Source organism: Schistocerca gregaria, chromosome 3 (assembly GCF_023897955.1).
Source record: "Schistocerca gregaria isolate iqSchGreg1 chromosome 3, iqSchGreg1.2, whole genome shotgun sequence".
NCBI lineage: Eukaryota > Metazoa > Arthropoda > Insecta > Orthoptera > Acrididae > Schistocerca > Schistocerca gregaria.
This window is the reverse complement of record NC_064922.1, coordinates 249,593,149-249,618,414: the sequence shown is the minus strand read 5'-3', so window position 1 is coordinate 249,618,414 and position 25,266 is coordinate 249,593,149. Positions and strand designations below refer to the sequence as shown.

General features: G+C 37.6%; 1 protein-coding gene across 2 annotated transcripts in view; it reads right to left on the bottom strand.

The window, feature by feature from the left end:
- The window catches only part of LOC126353806 (uncharacterized), a 155,212-nt gene that overhangs the window by 72,506 nt on the left and 57,440 nt on the right, over positions 1-25,266 (bottom strand). For both annotated transcript variants that reach the window (XR_007565208.1, XM_050002903.1), the window contains exons 4-5: positions 18,143-18,427; positions 10,195-10,332 (exon numbers count right to left, since the gene is read on the bottom strand). Coding sequence is in view for 1 of the 2 variants with exons in the window: in XM_050002903.1 (XP_049858860.1) it covers positions 10,195-10,332; positions 18,143-18,427 (423 nt within the window). In the remaining variant the exon portion in view is untranslated. The remainder of the gene's footprint in view (positions 1-10,194; positions 10,333-18,142; positions 18,428-25,266) is intronic.

The window sequence follows — 25,266 nt, the reverse complement described above, 5'->3', positions numbered from 1 at the left end:
ACAGCCGATTTGTCTTTTCCATTTTTTGCGCAGTATTTGCACAACTGACCCTGTTGTCTTCTTCAGGTGCAGTGAGTTGTGCTGTTATGTTTACTCACTGCTGGACTCCTACCAGACAGTGAACTACTATTGGTCCAACACTCCTATTTATAGCTGACTAGCTTAAGACCCGCTGATTCACTCTTGTAGACTGTGTGGCCTGCAGAGATTTTTGTTTGAGTTCATGTAATCAAATTTTCATGTTGTTCACAAACTGCCATATCTCCTAAGCTTTTCATGCTAATTAAGCCCACATAAGCATGGTCTTTTCCGAAAGTGCTTCTGACCAAAAAGTGATTGTGGTAGCTGAAGTCCAGAGTTTCTGATAATCATGCATTTAGCATTCTTGTGGAGATATTTCCATAGCAACTTCCATCCCCTGACAAATATATCTTTATATCTAGCAGAAGAAGGAAATACCAATTTTCATAAATTTTGTTTTAATTTTTTTTTTAATGTAATGAAATATTTTCTTAAAAATTTTCATCCCATGTTTCAGCCCCTTAGGGGTTCAATTTCCAACAACACTAAAACAAGTATTTTCTTATTTGTAACCAAGAAGTCAAATGTCAACGTTCACAGATGAAGCTTTAACAATACTTTAATAGTTTTTTAATAATGACATGTTTTCAAAAAAGGCTTTCGTCCATTGTTTCACTCCCTTAGGGTTAAGTTTCCAAAAATGTTCAAACGCATATTTCTTTATATACCAAGTTTCATAGGTCTAGCTTCAACACTGCCTTAATAGTGACATTTTCTTATAAATAAATAAAAAATAAAATAAAAAAAAAACTTCATCCCCTATTACCCACTTACTGTTGGAATTTCAAAAGATATCTTTTTAAATGAAGCCTACTGTATCAAATCCAAACCTTCTCCAAATTTCAAGTTTCTATCTTTAGTGGTTTGGGCTGGATGATGATGAGTCGGTCAGTCAGTTAGGACATTGTATTTTATATGAGGGTTGGAACTTTAATAGTGGCAACTATTTATTTACAGCTAGTACAAAATACATATGTGTTTCAAAGTTTTACTGACCTTCAAAGTAGTCACCAGCATTGTGTATAACCCGTTGCCAGCAACGTGGAAGATACTCTTAGCAGTGCCTGTTGTATTGACAGTTTGAGTGGTGCGGTCTATTGCCCGACGAATGTGTAGCAGTTCTGAAGCAAATACCATGAAATGCTTCCTTCAGTTTAGAAATAGAGTAGAAGTTACGAGGGCTTTAGTCAGGGGAGTGCAGTAGGTGGTATTGCACTTAGCAACCCCATCAGTCAAACAGATCAATAGCAGCTTGCACTTTATGTGCTTGATCACTGTCCAGCCAAATTATGGTCAGGTCCTGCAGAAAGTGTCATCACTTCTACATCTAAGCTGGTCGTAGATTGTGTTCCAAAAATGAACAACATAGAGACAGAAGTGATGACGCTTTCTGCACGACCTGACCATAATTTTGCTGCACAATGCTCAAGCATGTACAGTGCAAGTTGTTACTGATCTGTTTGACTAATAGGGCTGTTAAGTGCTATACTACCTAATACACTCCTCTGACTTAAGCCCTCGTAAGTTCAACTTGATTTCTAAACTGAAGGAAACACTTCAGGGCATTCACTTCAGAACTACTACAAATTCATTGGGCAATAGACTGCGCCACTCAAACTGTCAACACAAATGGCACTGCTAAGAGTATCCTACGACTTCCACATCGCTGGCAACGAGTTATACACAATGTTGGTGACTACTATATGGAAGGTCAGTAAAACTATGAAACACATATCTATTTTGTACGAGCTGTAAATAAATAGCTGCCACTACCAAAGTTCCAACCCTCGTATATAGAGATTGCGATTTTCATTCCCGATGCCCATATGGCTTACCCCAGTTCACTGTTAGTAGCGGCATGTCACCATAATGTGTCTGTGTGTAGCACAGAAGATACAAGTACTGCACCATAATTATGAATGAAATTAAAAGTTAAGTATCAGATTGATTAGATCAATATTTTACCTAAACACATCATTGTTTTTTTTAATAATTAGTGTCACTAAATAATAAAGCTAGGAAACCAGATATTGGTCATAATGTGCAGATGTATGTCAAAATTAACTGGTACAAGTCTCAAAAAGATTAAAGCAAAATGTTGGTCAGAATTCACGGTTTTAAGAAAAATTGAGGGCACTAAATATTAGACTTAGAAACGTGAAAATTTTCACGACGCTTCAGTTCAACATGAAAATAATAACTACGTGATCCCATTAAGCTACCTCTAAAAGTTTTCGAGTAATTTACGAAAACTAAATTTGGAATGAAAATATCCTTATTTGTAGTAGATTAAGTATTTCCTATATTAATGCTAGAAAGTTTTGGTTACAGCACATGTTGAAGCCTATTGAGTAATACAGCTATATCTCGTTTTAGGACCTTGACATTAATAACAACCAATTCAAGGTCTCTTAAATTTGTTGTGCAGAGGTCATGTGCTACTGTCAGTTCCATTCTAAAAATTCTAGAAGGCAAAGTTTTAATGCAAGTGAGCTAAAACTTTTTCTGTGATTTTAACAAACTTAACTATATTCATGCAAAAATTATGAAGATTCTAAATTGACTCATGACAGCCGCTGTTCCCGTGGCCATCTGCTGTGCCACAAATAGGGTGAGTAAGGAGGAAAGGTACATGCTTTGAGTGATTCTGAACAAAACACTTCATTTGGTGTACGCCCTATGCTGAATGGTTTCTGAGACAGAACACATTTAATATCACTTTTGTACGTTTTTCTTGAATAACTCGAAAACTGCATCCTCCAGTAAAAACATGTTACAGTACAAAATTAAACTATATTAAATTTCCTACAAAAAAGGTCCTATTCAGTTTTTTATCTAGAACTAATTGTTTCTGCGAATAGAGTGCGAGAATGTTCAAAAACATGCATGTGCTGTAGTTTTTGTAGGCCAATTTGAGGTAGTTACCTGACTTATACACCACAAGTGCCCCATATGAAACAGTTCGTCTCTACTTGCTACCTCAATATACTACAACGTGTGCTCATCGAAAGAGTTTTTCAACATTCTCACGCTCTCTTTGCACAAACCATTAGTTCTAGAGGAAAAAAAAGAATAGAACCTTTTTCATAGGAAATTTAGTACAGTTTAATTTTCTACTGTGACATGTTTTCACTGTAGGGTGTAGTTTTCAGGTTATTCAAGAAGAACATACAAAAGTGATATTAAATGTGTTCTATCTTGGAAACCATTCGGAATAGGGCACACGTCCGTATGAAGTTTTCTGTTCAGAAACACTAATACAATCACCCCTTAAAGCATGTACCTTTCCTCTTGACTCACCGTGTATATAAATACAGCCCGAGAGGCAATACTAGGCTTCGCTTTGCATATAGCCACCATAAGACCTGTGTCAGTCAAATGCCAGAGTGCATGCTGCATCAGATAATGTCAGAGACAGGCTATTACAAAACGCTTATTTTCAGTAATAATAGAAAGTGAACTCACGAGGACTGTACACCATTCTGGATCACTTAGATTTTGCAAAAGTAACTGTTGGTATGCCACCCATAATGTTAGCAAATCTGCGTGACAAGTGGTGACAATTATTTTCCACTTTTGGCGAGCATTTATTTTGATTATCATCAGTCATGGTGAAAGACAATTTTGTAGGAACTTACCATAGAGGTCACCTCTGAACTGCTCGTAGTGCTGTTTTGGATAGAGAGATTTACTATCAGTATGAATGTAATGAATATTACAAACTTGGGCGTGTGAAACTTTACCAAATATCTGTATCAATTACAGTGCAAAATCTTCGTTTATAATCAGAGGCCTGATCCCGCTGAGCAAACAGAGATTAGAAACATTTCTTTCAATGGGTTTGACAAGAACATGGACTTGCAGACTGGGAACTATGGTCAGTATGTTCTCCATCGCTTTCTGGCTGACCACTGTAATAGTTCCCAGGCTCTCACAAAAGATGGCGAACAATATTTACAACAATTCCAATTTCCTCTTATGACTAAGGATTGAGTAGTATGATAATCAACCTGCTGCCCCACAAAGCCTTGTTTAGACTGAAACCTCAATTCCTGTTTATTAGATTTTCCAACGTCTCTATTTCCATATTCGTGAGTTCCACTGCACCAAAAATTTGGCATCTACAGCATGATACTCACCTCCTCATTAATTTGTATCATAATTATTTTTGAGAAAGTGCTTTGTAACAGCTGATTTGCTTGTTTCGCAGACAGGCACAACAAAAAGACTGCTATAGATTTAAGCTTTTGACCGAAAGGCCTTCTTCCAAAAACACATACACACTCACAAAAGCACAACACACACATATAAGACCACTCCCTTTGCCCACTGTGGCCAGACTACATGCTGTAACTGTGACTGATGGGAGAAGCAATATGGCATGGGTTGCAGGAATTAGGAGGAGACAGGGTCAGGGAGTGACAGGGATAGTGTAGCAAGGGGATGGGGAAAGGTGTAATGCTGCTTGTGGTAGCAAGTGGGGATGTGGTGTGGACAGGGGGGCTGCTAGGTGCTGCCAGCAGGAAGTTATTTTTTTTTTTTGGGGGGGGGGGGGGGGGAGTGAAGCAGAAAAGGAGAGAAATAGAGAAGGGAGACACATTGCAGGGAGAGTTCCCACCTGTGCAATTCAGAAAGGCTGGTGCTGGTAGGAAGGATCCAGATGGTGAGCTTGTGAAGCAGTTATTGAAGCAATGCATACTGTATCAGGCAGCATGTTCAGCAACTGGATGGTTCAGCTGTCTCTTGGCCACAGTTTGTCAGTTGGCATTCATGTGGATAGACAGCTCATCCCCAAGTAGAAAGCAGCACAGTTTTTGTAGCTTAGTAGGAACAGTTTGAATGCTCTAATAACCTGCCTCAAGTAGGAAATGTCATATTCAGATGAAAAGCAGTACACACCCAGCTTTCAGAGGCCTAAATCGTGTTTAAAATTACAAAGATAATGTTTTAACATTTTTGATGGGAGTGAAATGCACAGGAAGCCAAGTTCCACAGGCATTACCCATTTTCCACATATTAGACTAGCATAAAGTGGATAAGCAATCCTTGGCTTGTCTTTCTGTGTGTCAGTCTCAATCTCTTCCTTAGGAATTCTTAATTTTGAGTGCAATGCTTGCTGAATCTGATGCTCTGATTACCCATTCCTTTGGAACACTATTCACTGGAGTAAATTTGCAATGCCCTCCTTGTGTGAAAGTGTTTGAGCTCTAAGGGCCAGAATCTTTAGTAAAGAATTTCTTGAAGACGGATGGTGATGGTTCAAGGCACGGGAACAGAGGTCACTGTGTGTGGATTTTCTACATACACTGTGACCCAGGGGTCTGTCCAATTTTCTTTTGACTAACATGGTGAGAAAAGATAGTTTAAACTCTTTCTAAAATTCTGCCATGAATTATAATGGATAAGACTTTAAATGTTCCAGGAATTCTTCAGACTTTTTCGTTCCATGTAGCCACACCACAAACACATCATTTACGTGTTGATAAAAAACATTGGTTTGAACTTTATTAACTTATTAATAAATTACATTGAAAAAAAGCAAGAGACCACACCACGTCACTCTATGGGGAAGATACTTCCAACAATGAACACAAGTAGGATAAGCTCCATCAGAAGAAATTTCAGCTTCTCAATATGCTGACCTTCATAAAACTGTGTCAAGATGAATAAGTCGTACCTATGTTCACCAAAATCAAACACTGTGTTAATACACCTGCAGAAAAAATGCTTATTAGCCAAACAAACCTGACTCTAGCACAAGAGGTAATTCACGATTCCTGATGAATGCTAGATGTCATTTCAAAACAGCTTCTTTATCTCTATCTTTACATGTGGGCTAGACACTCTGTTGATTCTTGGGAATAGGTTGACAGTATGACATTGTCAGTAGCAGAATCAATGCAATTGAAAATCTCTGCACACCAGAAAGCAAAATTTGATTGCTTGCACAAAAACCCAAGGCAACATACTGGGAGCCATCTTGTAATTAATGTCATTGACAAACATATGGATAATGATACAGTGGAGATACTTGCTAAATGGCTAAATTTCTTGCACACTCCGAAAATGGTAGCTACAGCATATTACATCAGCCCTGTGGAGCATGTTGGAGCATCTCTCCCACCAGAAGCAGCAGAAGAGGTTCAACACAAAAGCTGTAGAGTGCTTTCCACGGAGACGAAGCTAAAATCCAATGTCTCCAAGGAACAATTAGTGCAACAAACAAGGAGAAGGAAACAGTAGTTTCACCAGCTGGCAAGTGCAACACTATGGTCTTAATGTCACATGAAGACATAACAATATTTTCAGTCTTTTGCATGGTGCTGCCTCATACATAGATACATGTTTATTCTATGAATAAAATTGAGAAGAAGGTGATGACTCTTCTGAATAACTAATTGTTTAGGAATAAGGAACATGACACACTGAAAGGCAGAAGTGCTGTGTCATTGACAGATACACACACACAACAGGTACACAGCTTTACTTTGCTAGCTTTCAGAATGGAATTCCTTTCTCACGCTGTAGGAGAAAAACACACACACACACACACACACACACACACACACACACACACACACACACACCTGTCTCCCTACACTGTGCTCATTTGACTGTTGAATGAGCACAAATAATGCCATGGGTTGTTGAAAAGTAAAAGATCTGACAGAGAAGATATAAAAGTGATTGAAACAAATGATGGGAATATTATCAGGGATGTGGAATGCACAAGGGAAGTGATGAATTATTTTGAAGTCTTACTGAATGGGGAAAATGAACAAGAAAGTGACATCGAAGACACTAAAGTAGAGGAAGAAGAGGCATCCAATTTCTTGGGCAGAAACTGAAAATGCCCTGAAACATGAAAGGTGGGAAGGCAGCAGCAGTGGATGAGCTGACAGTGGATATGATTAAGGCAGCTGGAATTCAAGGAATACGGTGGTTATATCAGGTGCTGGGGGTGGATGGAAAGAGAGAAAAGGGCTGAATGACTGGAAAAAGGAAAGTATAATGACATTGTTTAAGAAAGGAAGTACAAAGAAATGCAGCAGGGACTTAGGAATCACACACCTCTCATATTCCTTTAAGGTAGTGGAAAAGATCACAGAAAAGAGACTGAGAAAAATTCTTGAACATCAATTTTTGGAACAACAGCATGGATTCAGAAGAGCAAGGGAACAACAGACATTTTTCCCCTCCTTCAGTTAATGAAAAAGTATTTGGAAAAAGAAAAGGGTCTGATAATATGACAGTGTAACAAGGTATAAAATATGGGAATGCTTGAGAAAACATAATATCCCTGATTCACTAATTAAAAAATTCAGGTTCTGTACAAAGGTTGTGGAAGCAGTGCACAAGGAGGAGGTGGAAGATCAAAATGATTTCAGACAAAGAGAGATGTTCAGCAAGGCAGTTCACTTTCCCAAATACTCTTCATTAGACTTATGGGCGCAATCATGGAAGATTCCTTTTTCTGATGGTATTACCATTTGGGAAGAGATGGAAATGGAGATTCAGAGGAGAATGGATTACTGGAATAAAAAATTTAAGGACTCCATTTGAGTGTGACAGTGTCAATGAGGATGACCAGGACACCCAAACCTTGTAAGATCATACTGGAAGGAGAGAAGGTTGAATGCATGAAAATTTCAATACCTCAGTAGTGTTGTAACAAGTGGTGGAAGTGCCAAGCTAAAAATTTTAAACAGAGCAGCAAAAGTTTGCAGCTTCTTCCACCAAGTACGAAACCTAATCTTGGACAAAATAGTGCCTTTAAGAACTAAACAGACCAAGTATAACACATATATCCTGCCAATCATGAGATACAGTCTGGAGACCTGTGTCATAAATAAGAGAGAAGAGAGTCAGATACAGCCATGTTAAATGGAGTTCTTTAGCTCAAAACACCAGGAGGGACAGAGTCAGGACAAATATGTAAGGAGAGAACTGCAGGTGATCTTGACCGTGGAGGAAAGAATGAGTGCTGCAGGATTGAACTGGTTAGGTCATGTGAAGCTAATGCACCTGACACTAACTTCATGTCAGAATTTGGAGACGGAGGTACCAGGAAAAAGACCAGTTGGGCAGCCTAAGAAGAGATGAACAGATGAGATTAATGAAGATCTCAATACGAGAGGAATACAGTATAATGAAATGGAGAGGAAAAAATCTATACCGGGACAGAAATCAATGGAGGTATATCATTTGCCAAGTTCCTACCCAGATCGCTGGCAGCAAATTATGATGTTTATAAGAATTGCATCAACATGTTGTGGAAGTGTCATATATGAAAGGGGCAACTGTTTGTCTCCAAAAATTATATGCTTAGGGGTAGAAACAGCAGGAGGACATTTTGAACATTTGTTATAAGTTTCTGATTTGAGAATTTTGTAAAATGATCTCTCATTAATAAATAAAAAATGAAGCAATTCTAGCATCCATTTTCTCTGAACTTTCTTTTAATTATGTTATGAGGAATCCGAAAGTTTGTAAAAGTACTTCTGATGTGCACTATATATTTTACTATAATGTAGCTATCAACTTATTAAAAACAGAGGTGTTCACCAAAGACTGCAACAACAATATTATATTGTTTGACTAAAAAGTTAAGAAAAAGTGTATAGATAGTATTCAAATAATTACAACATCCATCAAACTGAGAAAGCCAGGAAGCAAAGCGCACATTACCTGCATGCAAGTTCACAAGCATTCATGGTCGAATACATTATTTCTGCAGGACACAGTTACCTTTCACATTAGTTGCAAATTATTCCAGTTTCAGAATTACTTTTCCCAGACTGAGCAAGGAGGCACAGTGGTTAGCACACTGGATTCACATTCAAGAAGATGATGGTTCAAATACACATCCAGCGATCCAGATTTAAGTATTCCACAGTTTCCCTAAATTGCTCAAGGCAAATGCTGGGATGGCCTCTTTGAAAGGACAAAGCAAATTTCCTTCAACATCCTTGAGATATTCTTAGTGTGTACTCTATCTCTAATGACCTCAAAGCCAATGGGACATTAAATGCTGATCTTCTTTCATTTGTTTTATACTTTTCCCAAAAACTATTTTATGTTGATTTTTTTTTTTTTACTATAATACAACCTCAATGAGGAAAAGCAACATTAACCTGAAATAAATGATTTGTTTCCATCTTGGAATTCCCATAAACAAACTATTCTGACACCTTAGCTCTCTTCAACCCATTGCTAGTAGTGTCTTACGTTCTCTGACATGTTTATTTTTCATGCAAATTTCATTTACCTATCTTCTGTTCATTATTAATTCTGCTTCTTCAATTTTCTCCTTCAATTTTCTCTGCCATGCTTACTCCCACATGTGTACCAGTCATATCTTGTTGGATAACCTGAATGCCCACTAGTTTAAAATTGTGAGAGGGGGAAGAGGTGCAGGAAATGACGGGAGAGGAGAAAGGGGAAGGGGATGGGGATGGGAGGGGGAAGGAATAAAAAGCTCTAAAGGAAACTACTATGATTTTATGATCTGTTACATGTCTCTTCGTGCCACCCATTATTCATTTGCATGTGAGTGGTTTGCTTCTCCTCATTCTTGTTTGATGCCAAATTTTGATACTCTACAATAACACAACCAATGCCGATACAGATATGGAGAACATATTAAGAAGAAATACATTTGGCAACGGGATTTGTGAACATATCCTGTAATGACCATGTGCAAGATTCTATTTCCTTGCTCGCATTAATTATCATCTGGGCAGCCAAAGTTCAAATCTCTGCAAAAACTGAGGGAATTGAATCAACATTTAATGATGGCAAAAACAGTTAAGGAAGCATTGGTGACAATTTTATCAGAACAAACAGAAATGCCTCAAGACAATGTCAACAGATGAAGATGTCAATGATTCAGGCTTTAAAACAAGTACAACATTAAAACCACAATTGTGTGAATATTTTATGAACAAATCAAGCAATCCAACAGAGTGGAGACTGGGGAATCAGTTCCTCACACATTTTTATTCTTAATGAAATGTGCACTCAATAATATGTTACTACTGATGTTCAATTCAGTTTTGAATATTATTACCACTTTATTACATATTGATTATCACAATTAAAATAATATCTTACCGTGGAAATATTCCTGTAGAGAGTTTTACCACTTTGTTCAAAGCTTTCATATTTTTGAAGGAGAGTTCTCCCATCTATTCTCCATAGCGGTGGATGCTCCATTGCTGTATCACTCTTCATTATAACAAAGTCACCAGACTAAAATGGAACATTGAATGTGACTATCAGTCCTAAGACTTCCATAACTACATAAATTATTAGCATTAAAAATAAGAAACCACTGACATATTATATTTCATGTTTTTGACACAGTGGCTTTGCTACTAGTTATCATTTTCACATGCAGTGTATTTTGATCATCATCTTTTTGGTCACATGTAGTTAATAATGGTAATAGGTTAGAGTCAACGCGAAAATTAATTCCTCTAGCGCCACAAACAGAAAAAAAGACACAGTTACATGGACACACAAGTTGCAATAGATCCTACAACACCAGAAATATTCATTATAACAAATGATCAACATTTGTATCCTGACGTGCAAAATATCTCTCACCTGAAATTCTATCTGTCTTTGACAGTCATTTTATACATCTCTCACTGTGGGAATGTTGACTGGACAGGAATTTCCACAGGTGCACAAAAACAAAGGAAATCAATGTTCAGCATTTGCTTTCCAATTCTTGGCTGCGTATCAGTTGACATGATGCCCAGTTTGCACTGTGACACCATGCATACAACTAATACATTAACGTCACATTCTTTGGCACCCAAGTAGAACACAATTTCCAGAACAATCACTTTATGCTACTTCTGTATTAAATGAGGATCATGACATATGCAGGAAATGTATGCTGTGTTCTATAAATGTATAGTGATACTTCTCCATAATATGCAGTGGTGGAGGGATGGATGCCACCTGACCCTACACTTGGATACTTTCGTGACCTTAAGAAAATTTCATGCACCAGCAATGCATCAGATGCTTCCTCATGACAAATTTAGTCCAGTACTGTGCTCTGTGCGTTTAGAAACTATCATACAATTACATCTGGGTAATCACTGTAAATTACTACAATAATAAGAATAATAGAAAGTGTGAACAAAAAAAATTAACTAGTAGTTTCAAAGGTTATCACTTGAAAAAGGAGATGCTGAGTCCATCCTGGATTTGCCATTGTTTGATTTTGTTAAAGTCATCTCCTGTATGTTACCATCAGTCATCATCATTAAAAACATTAATGGTTCTCCTAACGCCAACTAACTTGTAACTATTTATAACATGGTGCAGTGCAGCAGCATAATAGAGTTAGCATGGTGAAAAGTTAATTAACTAAGCCTTAGCTGCAGGAGTCTAAGTGAAAACCATAGAACTACATATTTAATGTGTCCAGGTGAAGGCTTTGAGCTCTAAGAGATCACAATGATATCTGGACATTGCAGAATGATTATACTGGTGGCTTTGCAGCTGGGCTGGAAGACAAAGTATGGAAAAATATACCACAAAGAGGCTCATTACATGATACCACAACTGAGCAACTAGATCAGCTAATCTTAAATAGTCCATAGATATGACAAACTCTTTTTTTTTCCCTCCAATAAAGACTCTGTGAAGACGGTCTGTGCACACTACAATCAGCAGGTTATGAAACCAACAAAAATCTTCTCAACACTTCATTTTTCTGAGCACAAACACATGAAAGATTCAGATCTGGCCACTGGTGGAAATCAGCAGTCATGAATATCTGAGATCTGAGCAGACAAAGGAAGTTGTGAAGTTAATGCTGCATACTGATCTCAACTAAGTATGCTTTATAACATTCATTGCTTATTACTGGTTGTCATTAACAGTCAAGTCAACATTTTCTAGAAGCCGTAATAAAATTTCTTTGTTATCTCCCTCAATGAGTACTAAAAATATTGAAGAGGTAGCCTTCCTACAGTCCACAAGCTTTTAATCAATTATTCCATTTTGGATTCTCTTAATACCTTGTTATATCTTCTATGATCCCATCATGGTGTATTGCACAAGCACTCTGCGAATAAAATATAAGTACATTTACAAGACTCAAAAGCTACGCTGCAGATGAGAGTATGTAAGATAACTGGCATAAATGCATGGGTGCCTCTGTGTCTGTACTGAACCTAAACAAAACTCCCATCTCTGTGTCAATGGTACAAAATCAAAAGAGAGGGATTTACTTTTCTTTTGGTTACTTTCTACAAATACATGCATTTGCCTATGGGCCATAAACACAGTGAAATGTGTGATTCCATTTCAAGAAATCAAGATAACAAAATTTATATCTCTCACACCTTAATCGTACATAGTCATTAACCCCTTAACATAAAACCCTGAGTTATCTCATTTTTATTATTTTGACATATCTGTTTCAGCATCAGACCTGGATCTGAGGGGAGGAGGTCACAAACAGGGGTATCTGTCCTGGGAGACAATTTCAGGCGGTGCCAAATTCATATTCTTGAAGAAAAAACTCTTGTTTCAAAAAGTGCCTAGCATCCAGCACATGTTGATCTATCAATTATCCACATGATTTTGAAACATATCTCTGTTGGCTTTTGAATATTTTTGAACATATTCTGAGTTGGTTTTTGAAAGAATCAAAGTTGATTATTGAAGGCGTACATAGTGTATGTGACGTTTCTGCCAGGGGAATCCCTGTTGCATCTAGAAATAAAAAACTTTCCTGTGGACAGAAGGGGATGGGGCTACCTAAACGAGTGAATGTGGTTGACTGGGTGTGCGAATGATCAGTGTTGTTATAATCATTAGTGAAATCCATAGATTCAGACTATGAGAGTAAAGACAACTAACAGGAATAACAGGTATGAAAGATTACATATTAATCATCTTGGTGTGTCCAAGAAAATGAAATTTGGACAGAATTTTTTTTCCAGATTGCTACACAACTAAAGGCCAGTTGTACAGTCCCTTGTTAGCAGCCACTTTAGCTCTACTCTCGGAATAGCATGGAAAAGTGCATTGACACGATTAGTGAAGTTAATAAGAGAATAAGTTTTGACATATGCAGGAATAGTTACAGAATTAATGATGACAAGATTGATTGTTAGAATGATGAAGGAGAAAAAAATGGGGACATTACAAATGTTATATGGAAGAATATTATGATTGCACATTTGTATTAAAACTTTGTAATACTACTTTTTGATCTCCTGCTTGAGAAACTGGAGCACATGAATGAAATGCATAACTATTTCCTAACATAAAAGTTTTTGCTTGTAGTAGGCCTTATAGGCATTTGATATTGGTACCTCATGAATCATATTCTGTTGTGTTATTTATGTAAATAATGTAGATAAAAATGACCATCCGTGCCAAAGCAGTCTTGCTTATCTGGCGTGTGTTACAATTGCTGCAATATTAGAAAGGCCTATTTTGTTTTATCTAGCAGACAGTGACAAAATAGATGTAAACAAATCAAGAAACCATACCAGTCTGGGGTACTATTTGTATGAACAGCTTTTTCAGTATCAGACAATGTCATTTTGATTTTTCATGTAGCAGAATGTTTGACAAACTTTGATGAGGTTTAGATTCTTTCACAGAAAGGATAGCATGCCATATAAACCTGTAGCTAGATTATAGAGAAAAAAATACTGGGACCTAAGGATTGAAGAAATATGTGCTGCCTTGCTTGTCTCTTGTCTTTATTGGGTTTATGTTTCCTATATTTAAATTTGTGTCACACAAAAGAGAAAGTTATTGGCTAACAGGCAATAAAGATTTCTTATTCTCCCAGTTACAAATAATCCAACCTAGTATTAATTGTGAGCTTTTTGTGGGGGTACGCTGTCAAACCAGCTAACTGGAAACAGAAGAAGCACCACAGGACATTTTAATTTCCACTGCCCCAAATGTAGGCTTGATGGCTTCCATTACAAAACATACATGTTTGATTTCCACAGAGCGAAATACAGTGACATATGATACAAGGCTACTATGTGAAGAGGTGTGGCACTGCACTTTGGCACACTTAACACCAAATAACATGTCTTACATTTCCTCAAACATATATGTTTTATATATCAAAATCTTCAGAAAGATATGTGCCACAAAATGAACATATGTCTGAAAAATCACTCTTATTTTTATTTTTGATGTCCTATCTCAAATGCTCAACAGGGGGAGGGGGGGCTCAAATGCTCAACAGGGGGAGGGGGGCACAACTATCAAGTTTTTGCCCCAGTTCAGAAATATCATAGATCTGGGGCTAATCTGCACTGATAGTTGTTGAGTGTTTGGGTGCTAGAGAGCATCAGGCCCTATATGTGTAGCCTGCCGGTCATGTTCTGGTTGAGGTGGTTGCTACTAGATAGTTCTTACTGCATGCACCTTTGAATACTCAACAGCAAACCATACACTTTCAGCCTACCTCTCCTGTGTTATTGTTTAGTCAATGCCTTTAAAAGAAGATGGCTTTAGTAAACCTGAGTTTGACATTGAATTTAGTTACTCAAGAAGTGAAGAAGTATGTGATATTGCTTCATTAAAGACTAAAAGTGACAACAGTTTGTCCGTTTAGTGATAAAAGCTCATCAGTGGTACGAGATAAATGCCATATTTATCCAAGAGTGATATGACCCTGAATTTAAAGTGAGCCCCTTTTTTTAAGAGGCTCCTTTAGAAAAATTTATTGTTTTACCATATTCTGACTAATCAAATTTCAAATTTTTACTAACTTGAGGATCTGCCTAAAAAGTTACCATAAACTTATTCTAAACTTATGCCATTTATTGGTTATCTATATTTTGATAATACAAGGAGAAATAAAATAAACAAAAGAAATTGTTTACATTAATTTTTATCTTCACTGCCTCTTCTGTTTAGCCTGTCATCTGCAGTACCACATTTTTTAATCATCATTTTAATCATCTTCATCACAACAGTGTAGCTGTGAAACTTATAACTTCGTTGACACAAACATTTGGCTCTTTCTTCCGGGTATGTTGCATTTTTTTTTAATTTTTGATTTTTATTTTAATTATTTGGGGGGGACTTGCAGATTTTGCTTTTATACTGACACGCGAGTGTTAACGCCCTATCATTTGCATCATACCTCATGGTGAGCGTCAACAATATTGCTGCATAAAACATGTAAGTGTGCCACTGGCCTCAGTCTAGACTTTTACCACCTCCTGCTGCAATGTATGCTATTGCTGAGTATTTCGCCAATTTTAAAGTCAATTCGATTCCGAGTGCAAATGGTTTCATGCAAACTGCACCTTAGGTATGGTAGACATTCACAAAAAGCTAAAGGACGCAGTATAAGTTCCCATAGTTAGTAGCAAGACAAAATTTGCTGCCCACTCCCCACTCCTCACCCCACACTCATTAAAGTTAGCAGACAAGCTGGAGTCACTGTTACCCTACCAGGCCTTCTGTAGCAACAATGACACACAGGCATCTGTATCTTCTAGGTTGCAGGACCTATGTAACAGCAGCAACTAATAATAAATGAAAGATTGCAATAATGACTGAGACCAATTCTCGAACTTTCGCTCATCCTGTGATTTAATGTGGTTTCTTTGTACTATCCCCAGAACTGTTCTCTCCGCTATAATTTATTCTTGTGATAAAAATTGCAGTCAGTTCAATGAGATTTGTTTCATTTGTTAGACATTTAATTTTGGATTAATTTTCTTTCTTGTTTCATCTGAATGCTACCACCTTATTCTAAAACTGATTCCAAGCTGGTAGTGGTTTATAACATGTAAACAACTATCAAATTTTCATCTGCAACACACTTCATAAATCATTAGTTTTTCATAGCCAAATAAAATAATAACTTGGGTTCAGATTCATGTAATGGGGTTTGAAGGACAAGATTTTCGAATTTGAATGTTACCTTTACTTAAAAAGCAGAATAAATGCATGTCTGCAGGTATCCATATCTGTTTGAGAACTTCTATTAAAAATATATTCAAATACAACAAAAGTTTGGGAGTTGGTAGAATTTAATGCTGCTTCCTCCTGTGTTTCACCAAATTCTTATTTTTTTAAGCTGAGCATCAGATGTCATAGTGCTAAGTTCATAGCTTCCCATGTATCCATCCATTGCATTAGTGCCACGAGTCAAATGTCATGTGACTGATCGAACACGATTGATACTGTAACGAGCACTTCTGTGTATCAGGAAATCTCAAGCCTATTCAAACAAAAGTATTGCTTGCTAAACTCTACCCTTCAGAACTCTCAAAGATATATTTGTGCAAAACCACTATAGCCAAAGCTTCATATGTAAATGTAAGAGAAGCCCTATATTAATCTATTAAACACTGAAAAAATATTTACCTCAGCAACAATAGTTAAATCTGCAAATATAAGTAGACCCTGTATTTTTTAATAATGAATTTGGGAAAAAGCCTTGTCTTATAATTGGGTAAATATGGTACATCCTCTGTGCTACAGCCACATTATGCAAGACTTGTGTTAACAGCAAACCATTGTGAAACACATGGTCAGGCTTCAATGCTACACAGAAACTAAAAAATGATTTAAAGATTCATGATATTTTAGTCAAAGTCCAGTGCACGGGTATACTCAGTATTTTATTAATGGTGATCTTCAAAATCTTATACCTCATTATTTTGAGTTTTAAAAGCTATCTTTATACACTGATCAGCCAGAACATTATGACCACCTACCTAATAGGCATTATGTCCATCTTTGACATGGATAACAGTGGTGAGACATCATGGCATGGAAGCAATGAGGTCTTAGAAGGTCACTGTAGGGAGTTGGTACCTCATCTGCACACACATGTCACCTAATTCCCGTAAATTCCAGGGAAGGGGGTGATGAGGCCTGACAGAATATTCAATCAGATCCCACATGTGTTCAGTTGGGTTCATATCTAGTGAGCTGGGAGACCAGCACATCAATTAGAACTTGCCACTGTGTTTCTTGAACCACTCCATCACGTTCCTGGACTTGTGATATGGTGCATTATCTTGTTGAAAAATATCACTGGCATTGGGAAACATGATCATCATGAAGGGGTGTAGGTGGTCTGCAACCAGTGTACAATAGCCTTGTGAATGTTCCCCAGAGCATAATGGAGCCGCCACCAGGTTTTCTCCAGCCCGCAGTATATGTGTCAAGGAGCTGTTCTCCTGGAAGATAACTGATTTGTGCCCTTCCATTGGCATAAGGAACAAGGTATCAGGATTTATGAGACCACTGCACCAATGGCCAGCGCCAATGTTTACATGCCCATTCCAGTCGTAGTTGTCGATGTTGTAGTGTTAACATTGGCACATGTAAGGGTCATTGGCTGCAGAGGCCCATCATTAGGAGTATTCAGTGCACTGTGTGTTCAGACTCTATTGCACTCTGCCCAGCATTAAAGTCTGATGTTAGTTCTGCCACAGTTCACTACCTGCCCTCTTTTACCAGCCTGTCCAGCCTACGATGTCCGACATATATAATGGGGGATGGCCACCCAACCCCATGATGTCTGCAAGTGGTTTCACTTTGTTTCACCATGTGTTGAAGATACTCACAACAGCACTCTTCGAACACTCAACTAGCTATGTAGTTTCCGAAATGCTTTTGCCAAGCCTTTGGGCCACCATAATCTGCACTCAGTTACACTCAAATAGATCGAACACCTTATCCATTCTACACTCGGACAGCATGCTTACTGATAACAACATGCACTGTGCAAGTGTCTGACAAGCAGCCATCCTTAGCCAAGTGACACTGCTATTGCCTGTATGTGTTTATATCAATAGTAATTTGGGGTCATAATGTTCTGGCTAGTCAGTTTATATCTATATGTAATGTCATTCATTATACGATATACTTCATTAATGAAAAAATATTATTTTTTAGAACCTAATCTGAAGAAAAAATCAATATGTTAAGGTGTTAAAGTACAAAGTGACAAGCCCACATGGACAGTACAGTACAAAATATTCATCATAGCAACTCCTACTTCTCAATTACATTTCTAAGAAGCACTCACTCTGAAATTAGTGTCAGCTATGACTTCTCTAACAGGAGAATATGAAGCACCAGAGGGCATGTCAGGTCTGGCCAATGACTGTGAATTTTGACTGATAGCAGCAGCATGTGTTCTCGTACGACTTTGTCTGGTTCGGTTCCCACGCAACTTGCTCACTTCTACATCTTCAGTGCCTCCAGGTCTAGTGCCATCAGGTGATGCATGCCTGGTTCTCTTGCAATTTGTTAACATATAACGTGAACGGCGGGATCGTCTCTTATTAACATTGTCATCATCAGATGGTTCCTATAACAAAAATTAAGAACAAATGTAAGTTTTTTTTCCCATGTGCTTCACCTACATGTATCCAGAAAGTTAAGCATTTCATTATCAAATACAATTTGCTCTATCAGAAACACTGAGCTGCTCATAAAAGGTGGAAGAACAGTAGTAATGTACATGAATATAAATATCTGATATACTATATTAAATTAAACATTTATTGTTTAATAGCCATACAATGCTTTATAGAATTTGTTATCAGGCTACTGGTCAGAACATAAATGTTCTTGGTAACTAAAAAAGCTACCTGAAGTAGACCAGAATAAATATATCTTTTGTATTCCTAAACGAAGTTACATTTCAGGGTGAATTTTTCATATCAAGGTGTATTGCTTCTGAAGCAGCACTTTGGGGAGATCAAAATCATAGGGTTTTATGCTATATTTATGTGTATTTATCAGCTACATTATTGAGTATTATGAAATATTTACTTGTTTTATACTGTTGCTCATCAGTTATTGGCAGCAGATATTTTACAGTAGTCACAATTTTTATACTTGGAAAGTACAGCCTCAGTTAATTAACTCTTTATGCTGAAAACATCATTACAGAACAAAAACATATCAGTGCAAAGAAATTAAGTGCCTATGGATACAGTACATGCTCAATATGAAATCACACTCAAAGACAGGCATAAAATACAAAGGGTTTGTACAACATCTCATTATGAACCCTGTTGTGTCTGCACAGCTACCAACCTCGAAAGAGGATGCCAGTACTCACATGGCAAAAATGCAGAGATGTCCAGAGGCCCTCGCCCAGAAAATTTTTAAAAATTATCACTCTTATTTAGGCCTATCAATGCTATATTTCAGACACTTCCTGACCCTAAATGAAGAATAATGTTCAGAAATAAGGATAACTGTAAATGAAAATATTAGATTAAGCATAAAATGCAAAAAAATAGTAAACATCACGGTTGTTATGTATTATTAAGTATGGATAAATAGGTGAACTGCATTTCTTGTAACGCCACCTGGTTAGAAAAAACCGCAACAGTGCACAGACGAATGGCTTGAACCTTGTGATGTCACGTGGTTCGGAAGCAGTTTCATTCCTATACTTTAAGCTGTCATGCATAGAATGAAAAATTTTCACCATCACTCAGCATAACCTACTTTAGTAAGCCAAGGTGACAAACTCATTTGTAGACAGGTTTCATCTAAATCTACATCTATACTTCGCAAACCATCATGAAGTGCATGGCAAATGGTTTCTTCCTGTTCCATTCAAGTATGAAATGCAAGAAGAATGATTGTTTGAATGCCTCTGTCTGTGCAATAATTATTGTAATCTTATCTTCATGATCCCTATGTGAGCAATATGTACACTAATCATTTAAAGTCGGTTCTTGAAATTTTGTTAACAGCCTTTCTTAGGATCATTTACGTCTATCTTCAAGAGTGTTCCAGTTCAGTTCCTTCACAATCTCTGTGACAACTTCCAATGGATTAAACCAAACCTGGGACCATTCATGCTGCCCTTCTCTGTATATGTCCAATATCACCTGTAAGTCCAATCTAGTACAGGTCCCACACACTTGAAGAATATTTTGAACCCATCGTATGAGAAATTTGTAAGCAACCTTATTTATAGACTGATTGTATTTCCCCATATTCTACTAACAAACTGAAGTCTACCACTTGCTTTACCCATGACTGAACCTATGTGATCATTCCACTCCATACACTCACAAAGTGTTACACCCAGGTATTTATATGAGTTGGTTGATTCCAACAGTGACTCCTTGATATTATAGCAAAAGGATACTATTTTGTTTTGTTTTTTGTTTTTTTTTTTCATTTTTTGAAGTGCAAAATTTTACATTTCTGAACATTTCAATCAAGTTGCCAATCACTGCACCTTGTCGAAGTCTTATCAAGATCTGATTGAAGATTTGTAGAGCTTCTTTCAGATAGTACTTCATTACAGACAGCTGCATCATCTGCAAGAAGACTGATTTTACTATTAATATTGTCTGCAAGGTCATTAATATACAACATGAACATATTTTCCTGGCGCACACCCAACGTTACTTCTATTTCTGATGGTGACTCTCCCCACCAAAATGTCCTCAATCCAATCACAAACTTCACTTGATACACCATATGATCAAACATTTGACAATAAGCAGAGGTGTGGTACTGAGCCAAATGCTTTCTGGAAATCACAAAATACAGTAGCTACCTAATTGCCTTGATCCAAAGCTTTCAGTAAGTCATATGATAAAAGTGTAAGTTGCATTTCACACAATTGATGTTTTTGAAATCCATGCTGGTCGGCATTGAGGAGATTATTCTCTTCAAGATACTTCATTATGTTTGAGCTCAGAATATGTTCTCAGATTCTACAACAAAATAATGTCATGGACACTGAAAGGTAGTTTTGTGGATCACTTCGACTACCCTTCCTTGTAGGCGGGTATGGCCTGTGCAGGTTTCCAGGAACTGAGCATGGTTTTCTGTTCGAGGGCTCTACAACAGAGATTTGTTCAATTTTAACTATTTGAGCTGTTTCTGAGCACACTCATGCTAATGCTTATTTCATTCATCTTTTCAGTGGTATGAAGATTAAATTGGTGTGGTTCTCCTGGGCATTCCTTTGTAAAGGAAGATTTGAAAACAGAGCTAAGCATTTCACCTTCTGCATACTCAGGAAGGAAATCATTACAATCTATAAAATATTGTAGTAGCATCATATGATTAGCAAAATATAAACAATAACTTTTCCAATTTATTTTTGAATCAAATTGTAAAATGCATATTTCCATAATTTTTAGTATCTTTCCATAACTCCATAATTAAGGTGTGAAGTCATACACAATTATGGGAGTCCATAATAGCTGGCAGCTATGTGCCTTTAATAGTTGCACTGACATGCTGCTAGACAGACGATTATAATGTTTTGGCTGAGCAGTGTATTTAAATTGGATCAAACAAAATTCTAAATTAAGTACGAGTTATATACAGTGTCTCAAACAGAATCATCTGATTTGGCTTGTCTATATTTCTGAAACTAATAAACACATACAATGAATTTTGTCTTCTGATGAACAGGAAACTCAAAAAGTATTTTTTCATACCTTATAATAGCCATTCAATATGCCCCTCATGAGATGCATGGCATATGTCAATGCAGCATTCAAATTGTTACCACACTGCAGTGAGCATGTCTTGAATTAACACTGCAGTGATCATGTCTTGAATTACAGCTTCCACAGCTGTTGTTATGTGCTCTCTCAGTTCATTCATTGTTGATGGTAATGGTAGCACAGAAACAGAGTTTTTTATAAACCCCCACAAGAAATAATCACATACAGTCAGGTCCGGTGACCTTGGGAGGACAGTAATGTAAGGCTGAATCATTTGGTCCAGTGCGACCGATCTATAATTCAGTAATCCTTTGATTTAAATAACTTCTGCACTTCCAGATGCCAGTATGGCAGTGCCCCATCCTGTTGGTAAATGAAGTTGTTCATTTCAGTCTCCAATTGTGGGAAAAGAAAGTTCTAAAGCATCGAGATATGTGCTTTCCATAACAGTGTTTTCAGCAAAGAAAAATGGACCATATGCCTTTTCCTGTGAAACTGCAAAAAATACATTAAATTTTTGGAGAGTCCCTCTAATGTTGTACGACTTCATGTGATTGTTCCATACCCAATATTCCCACATTATGAGAGTTCACCTTTCCATTTCAATGGAATGTTGCCTCATCACTAAACACTAAGCGTGGAAGAAAGCTGTCATCCTCTATCTTGCCAAGAACGAAATTACAGAACTCTACACATTCTTGTTTGTCACCTTCACAAAGAGCTTGCGTAGCTGAATTTTGTACATGGTTTCATGTGTAGACATTGATGCAACAGACACCAGATAGACATCGGGGGCATGTCGAGCTGCATGTTGAATGGATTTCTGTGGAATCCTCGTGAAACTATGGTGGATGCGTTCGACATCTGTGTCGGACACTTGAGGGTGGCCCAGCAATTTGCTTTTACATAAACAACCTGTTTTTTGGAATTGTCCTTACCATCATCTAATGCTCTGTGCTGTAGGAGGATCCACACCATACCTAATACGAAAGCCACGCTGAACAGTTATTACTGATCCGCACTGCACGAAACGTAGAACACAAAACGCTTTCTGTTGCCCAGACATCATTTTTACTAGTCTGACGTGGGCACACACTGCTGGTACCTAGCAGGAACCTTGTAAAACTCAAGAGTTTGCTCTTTCCAACAGTATATTGTTCACACACATATCTCAAATAACATAATAGTTAAGTTTTTTTTTAATCATATGATTATTTTTGATACACCGTGTATGTAGTTTGTTGAATGATGTGACAAATTTGGTTAGCTTACACAACATCAGTGCTGGATTTAGGGTTTTTTGCTCAAGTTTCAATTACATGAGATATGAAGTTGACCAATGTGTAGCTTTCCTCCCATCCCAGCCCATCCTATACCACCCAGCTTTCAAGTTAATGTGTCAGTAATTGTTTGTTTGCATTAGCAGAAAATTAAAACTAAATGACACCAACACTTGAACAGTCGAGACCTGTATTTTCAAGAGAAATTGGAAGAAGGCAGTAAAGGCAATAATGTTGTTGTTGTGGTCTTCAGTCCTGAGACTGGTTTGATGCAGCTCTCCATGCTAATCTATCCTGTGCAAGCTTCTTCATCTCCCTGTACCTACTGCAACCTACATCCATCTGAATCTACTTAGTGTATTCATCTCTTGGTCTCCTTCTACGGTTTTTATCCTCCACGCTGCCCTCCAGTACTAAATTGGTGAACCCTCGATGCCTCAGAATATGTCCCACCAACTGATCCCTTCTTCTAGTCAAGTTGTGCCACAGACTCCTCTTCTCCCCAATCCTATTCAATACCTCCACATTAGTTATGTGATCTACCCATCTAATCTTCAGCATTCTTCTGTAGCACCACATTTCGAAAGCTTCTATTCTCTTCTTGTCCAAACTATTTATCGTCCATGTTTCACTTCCATACAGGGCTACAGTCCATACAAATACTTTCAGAAATGACTTCCTGACACTTAAATATATACTCGATGTTAACAAATTTCTCTTCTTCAGAAACGCTTTCCTTGCCATTGCCAGTCTACATTTTATAGCCTCTCTGCTTCGACCATCATCAGTTATTTTGCTCCCCAAATAGCAAAACTCCTTTACTACTTTAAGTGTCTCATTTCCTAATCTAATTCCCTCAGCATCGCCCGACTTAATTCGACTACATTTCATTTTCCTCGTTTTGCTTTTGTTGATGTTCATCTTATATACTCCTCTCAAGACACTGTCCATTCCATTAAACTGCTCTTCCAAGTCCTTTGCTGTCTCTGACAGAATTACAATGTCATCGGCGAACCTCAAAGTTTTTATTTCTTCTCCATGGATTTTAATACCTACTCCGAATTTTTCTTTTGTTTCCTTTATTGCTTGCTCAATATACAGATTGAATAACATCGGGGAGAGGCTACAACCCTGTCTCACTCAGTTCCCAACCACTGCTTCCCTTTCATGCCCCTCGACTCTTATAACTGCCATCTGGTTTCTGTACAAATTGTAAATAGCCTTTCGCTCCCTGTATTTTACCTTTGTCACCTTTAGAATTTGAAAGAGAGTATTCCAATCAACATTGTCAAAAGCTTTCTCTAAGTCTACAAATGCTAGAAACGTAGGTTTGCCTTTCCTTAATCTTTCTTCTAAGATAAGTCATAAGGTCAGTATTGCCTCACGTGTTCCAGTATTTCTACAGAATCCAAACTGATCTTCCCCGAGGTCGGCTTCTACTAGTTTTTCCATTCGTCTGTAACAAATTAGTGTTAGTATTTTCCACCTGTGGCTTATTAAACTGATAGTTCTCTAATTTTCACATCTGTCAACACCTGCTTTCTTTGGGATTCGAATTATTATATTCTTCTTGAAGTCCGACGGTATTTCGCCTATTTCATACATCTTGCTCACCAGATGGTAGAGTTTTGTCAGCACTGACTTTCTCAAGGCCGTCGGTAGTTCCAATGGAATGTTGTCTACTCCAGGGGGCCTTGTTTCGACTCAGGTCTTTCAGTGCTCTGTCAAACTCTTCAAGAAGGATCTCATCTCCCATTTCATCATCATCTACATCCTCTTCCATTTCCATAATATTGTCCTCAAGTACATCGCCCTTGTATAGACCCTTTATATACTCCTTCCACCTTTCTGCTTTCCCTTCTTTGCTCAGAACTGGGGTTCCATCTGAGCTCTTGATGTTCATACAAGTGGTTCTCTTATCCTCAAAGGTCTCTTTAATTTTCCTGTAGGCAGTATCTATCTTACTCCTCATGAGATACGCCTCTACATCCTTACATTTGTCCTCTAGCCATCCCTGCTTAGGCATTTTGCACTTCCTGTCGATCTCAGTTTCGAGAAGTTTGTATTTCTTTTTGCCTGCTTCATTTACTGCAATTTTGTATTTTCTCCTTTCGTCAGTTAATTTCAGTATCTCTTCTGTTACCCATGGATTTCTACTAGCCCTCGTCTTTTTACCTACTTGATCCTCTGCTGCCTTCACTACTTCATCCCTCAAAGCTACCCATTCTTCTTCTACTGTATTTCTTTCCCCCATTCCTGTCAATTTTTCCCTTATGCTCTCCCTGAAACTCTGTACAACCTCTGGTTCTTTCAGTTTATCCAGGCCCCATCTCCTTAAATTCCCACCTTTTTGCAGTTTCTTCAGTTTTAATCTACAGGTCATAACCAATAGATTGTGGCCAGAGTCCACATCTGCCCCTGCAAATGTCTTA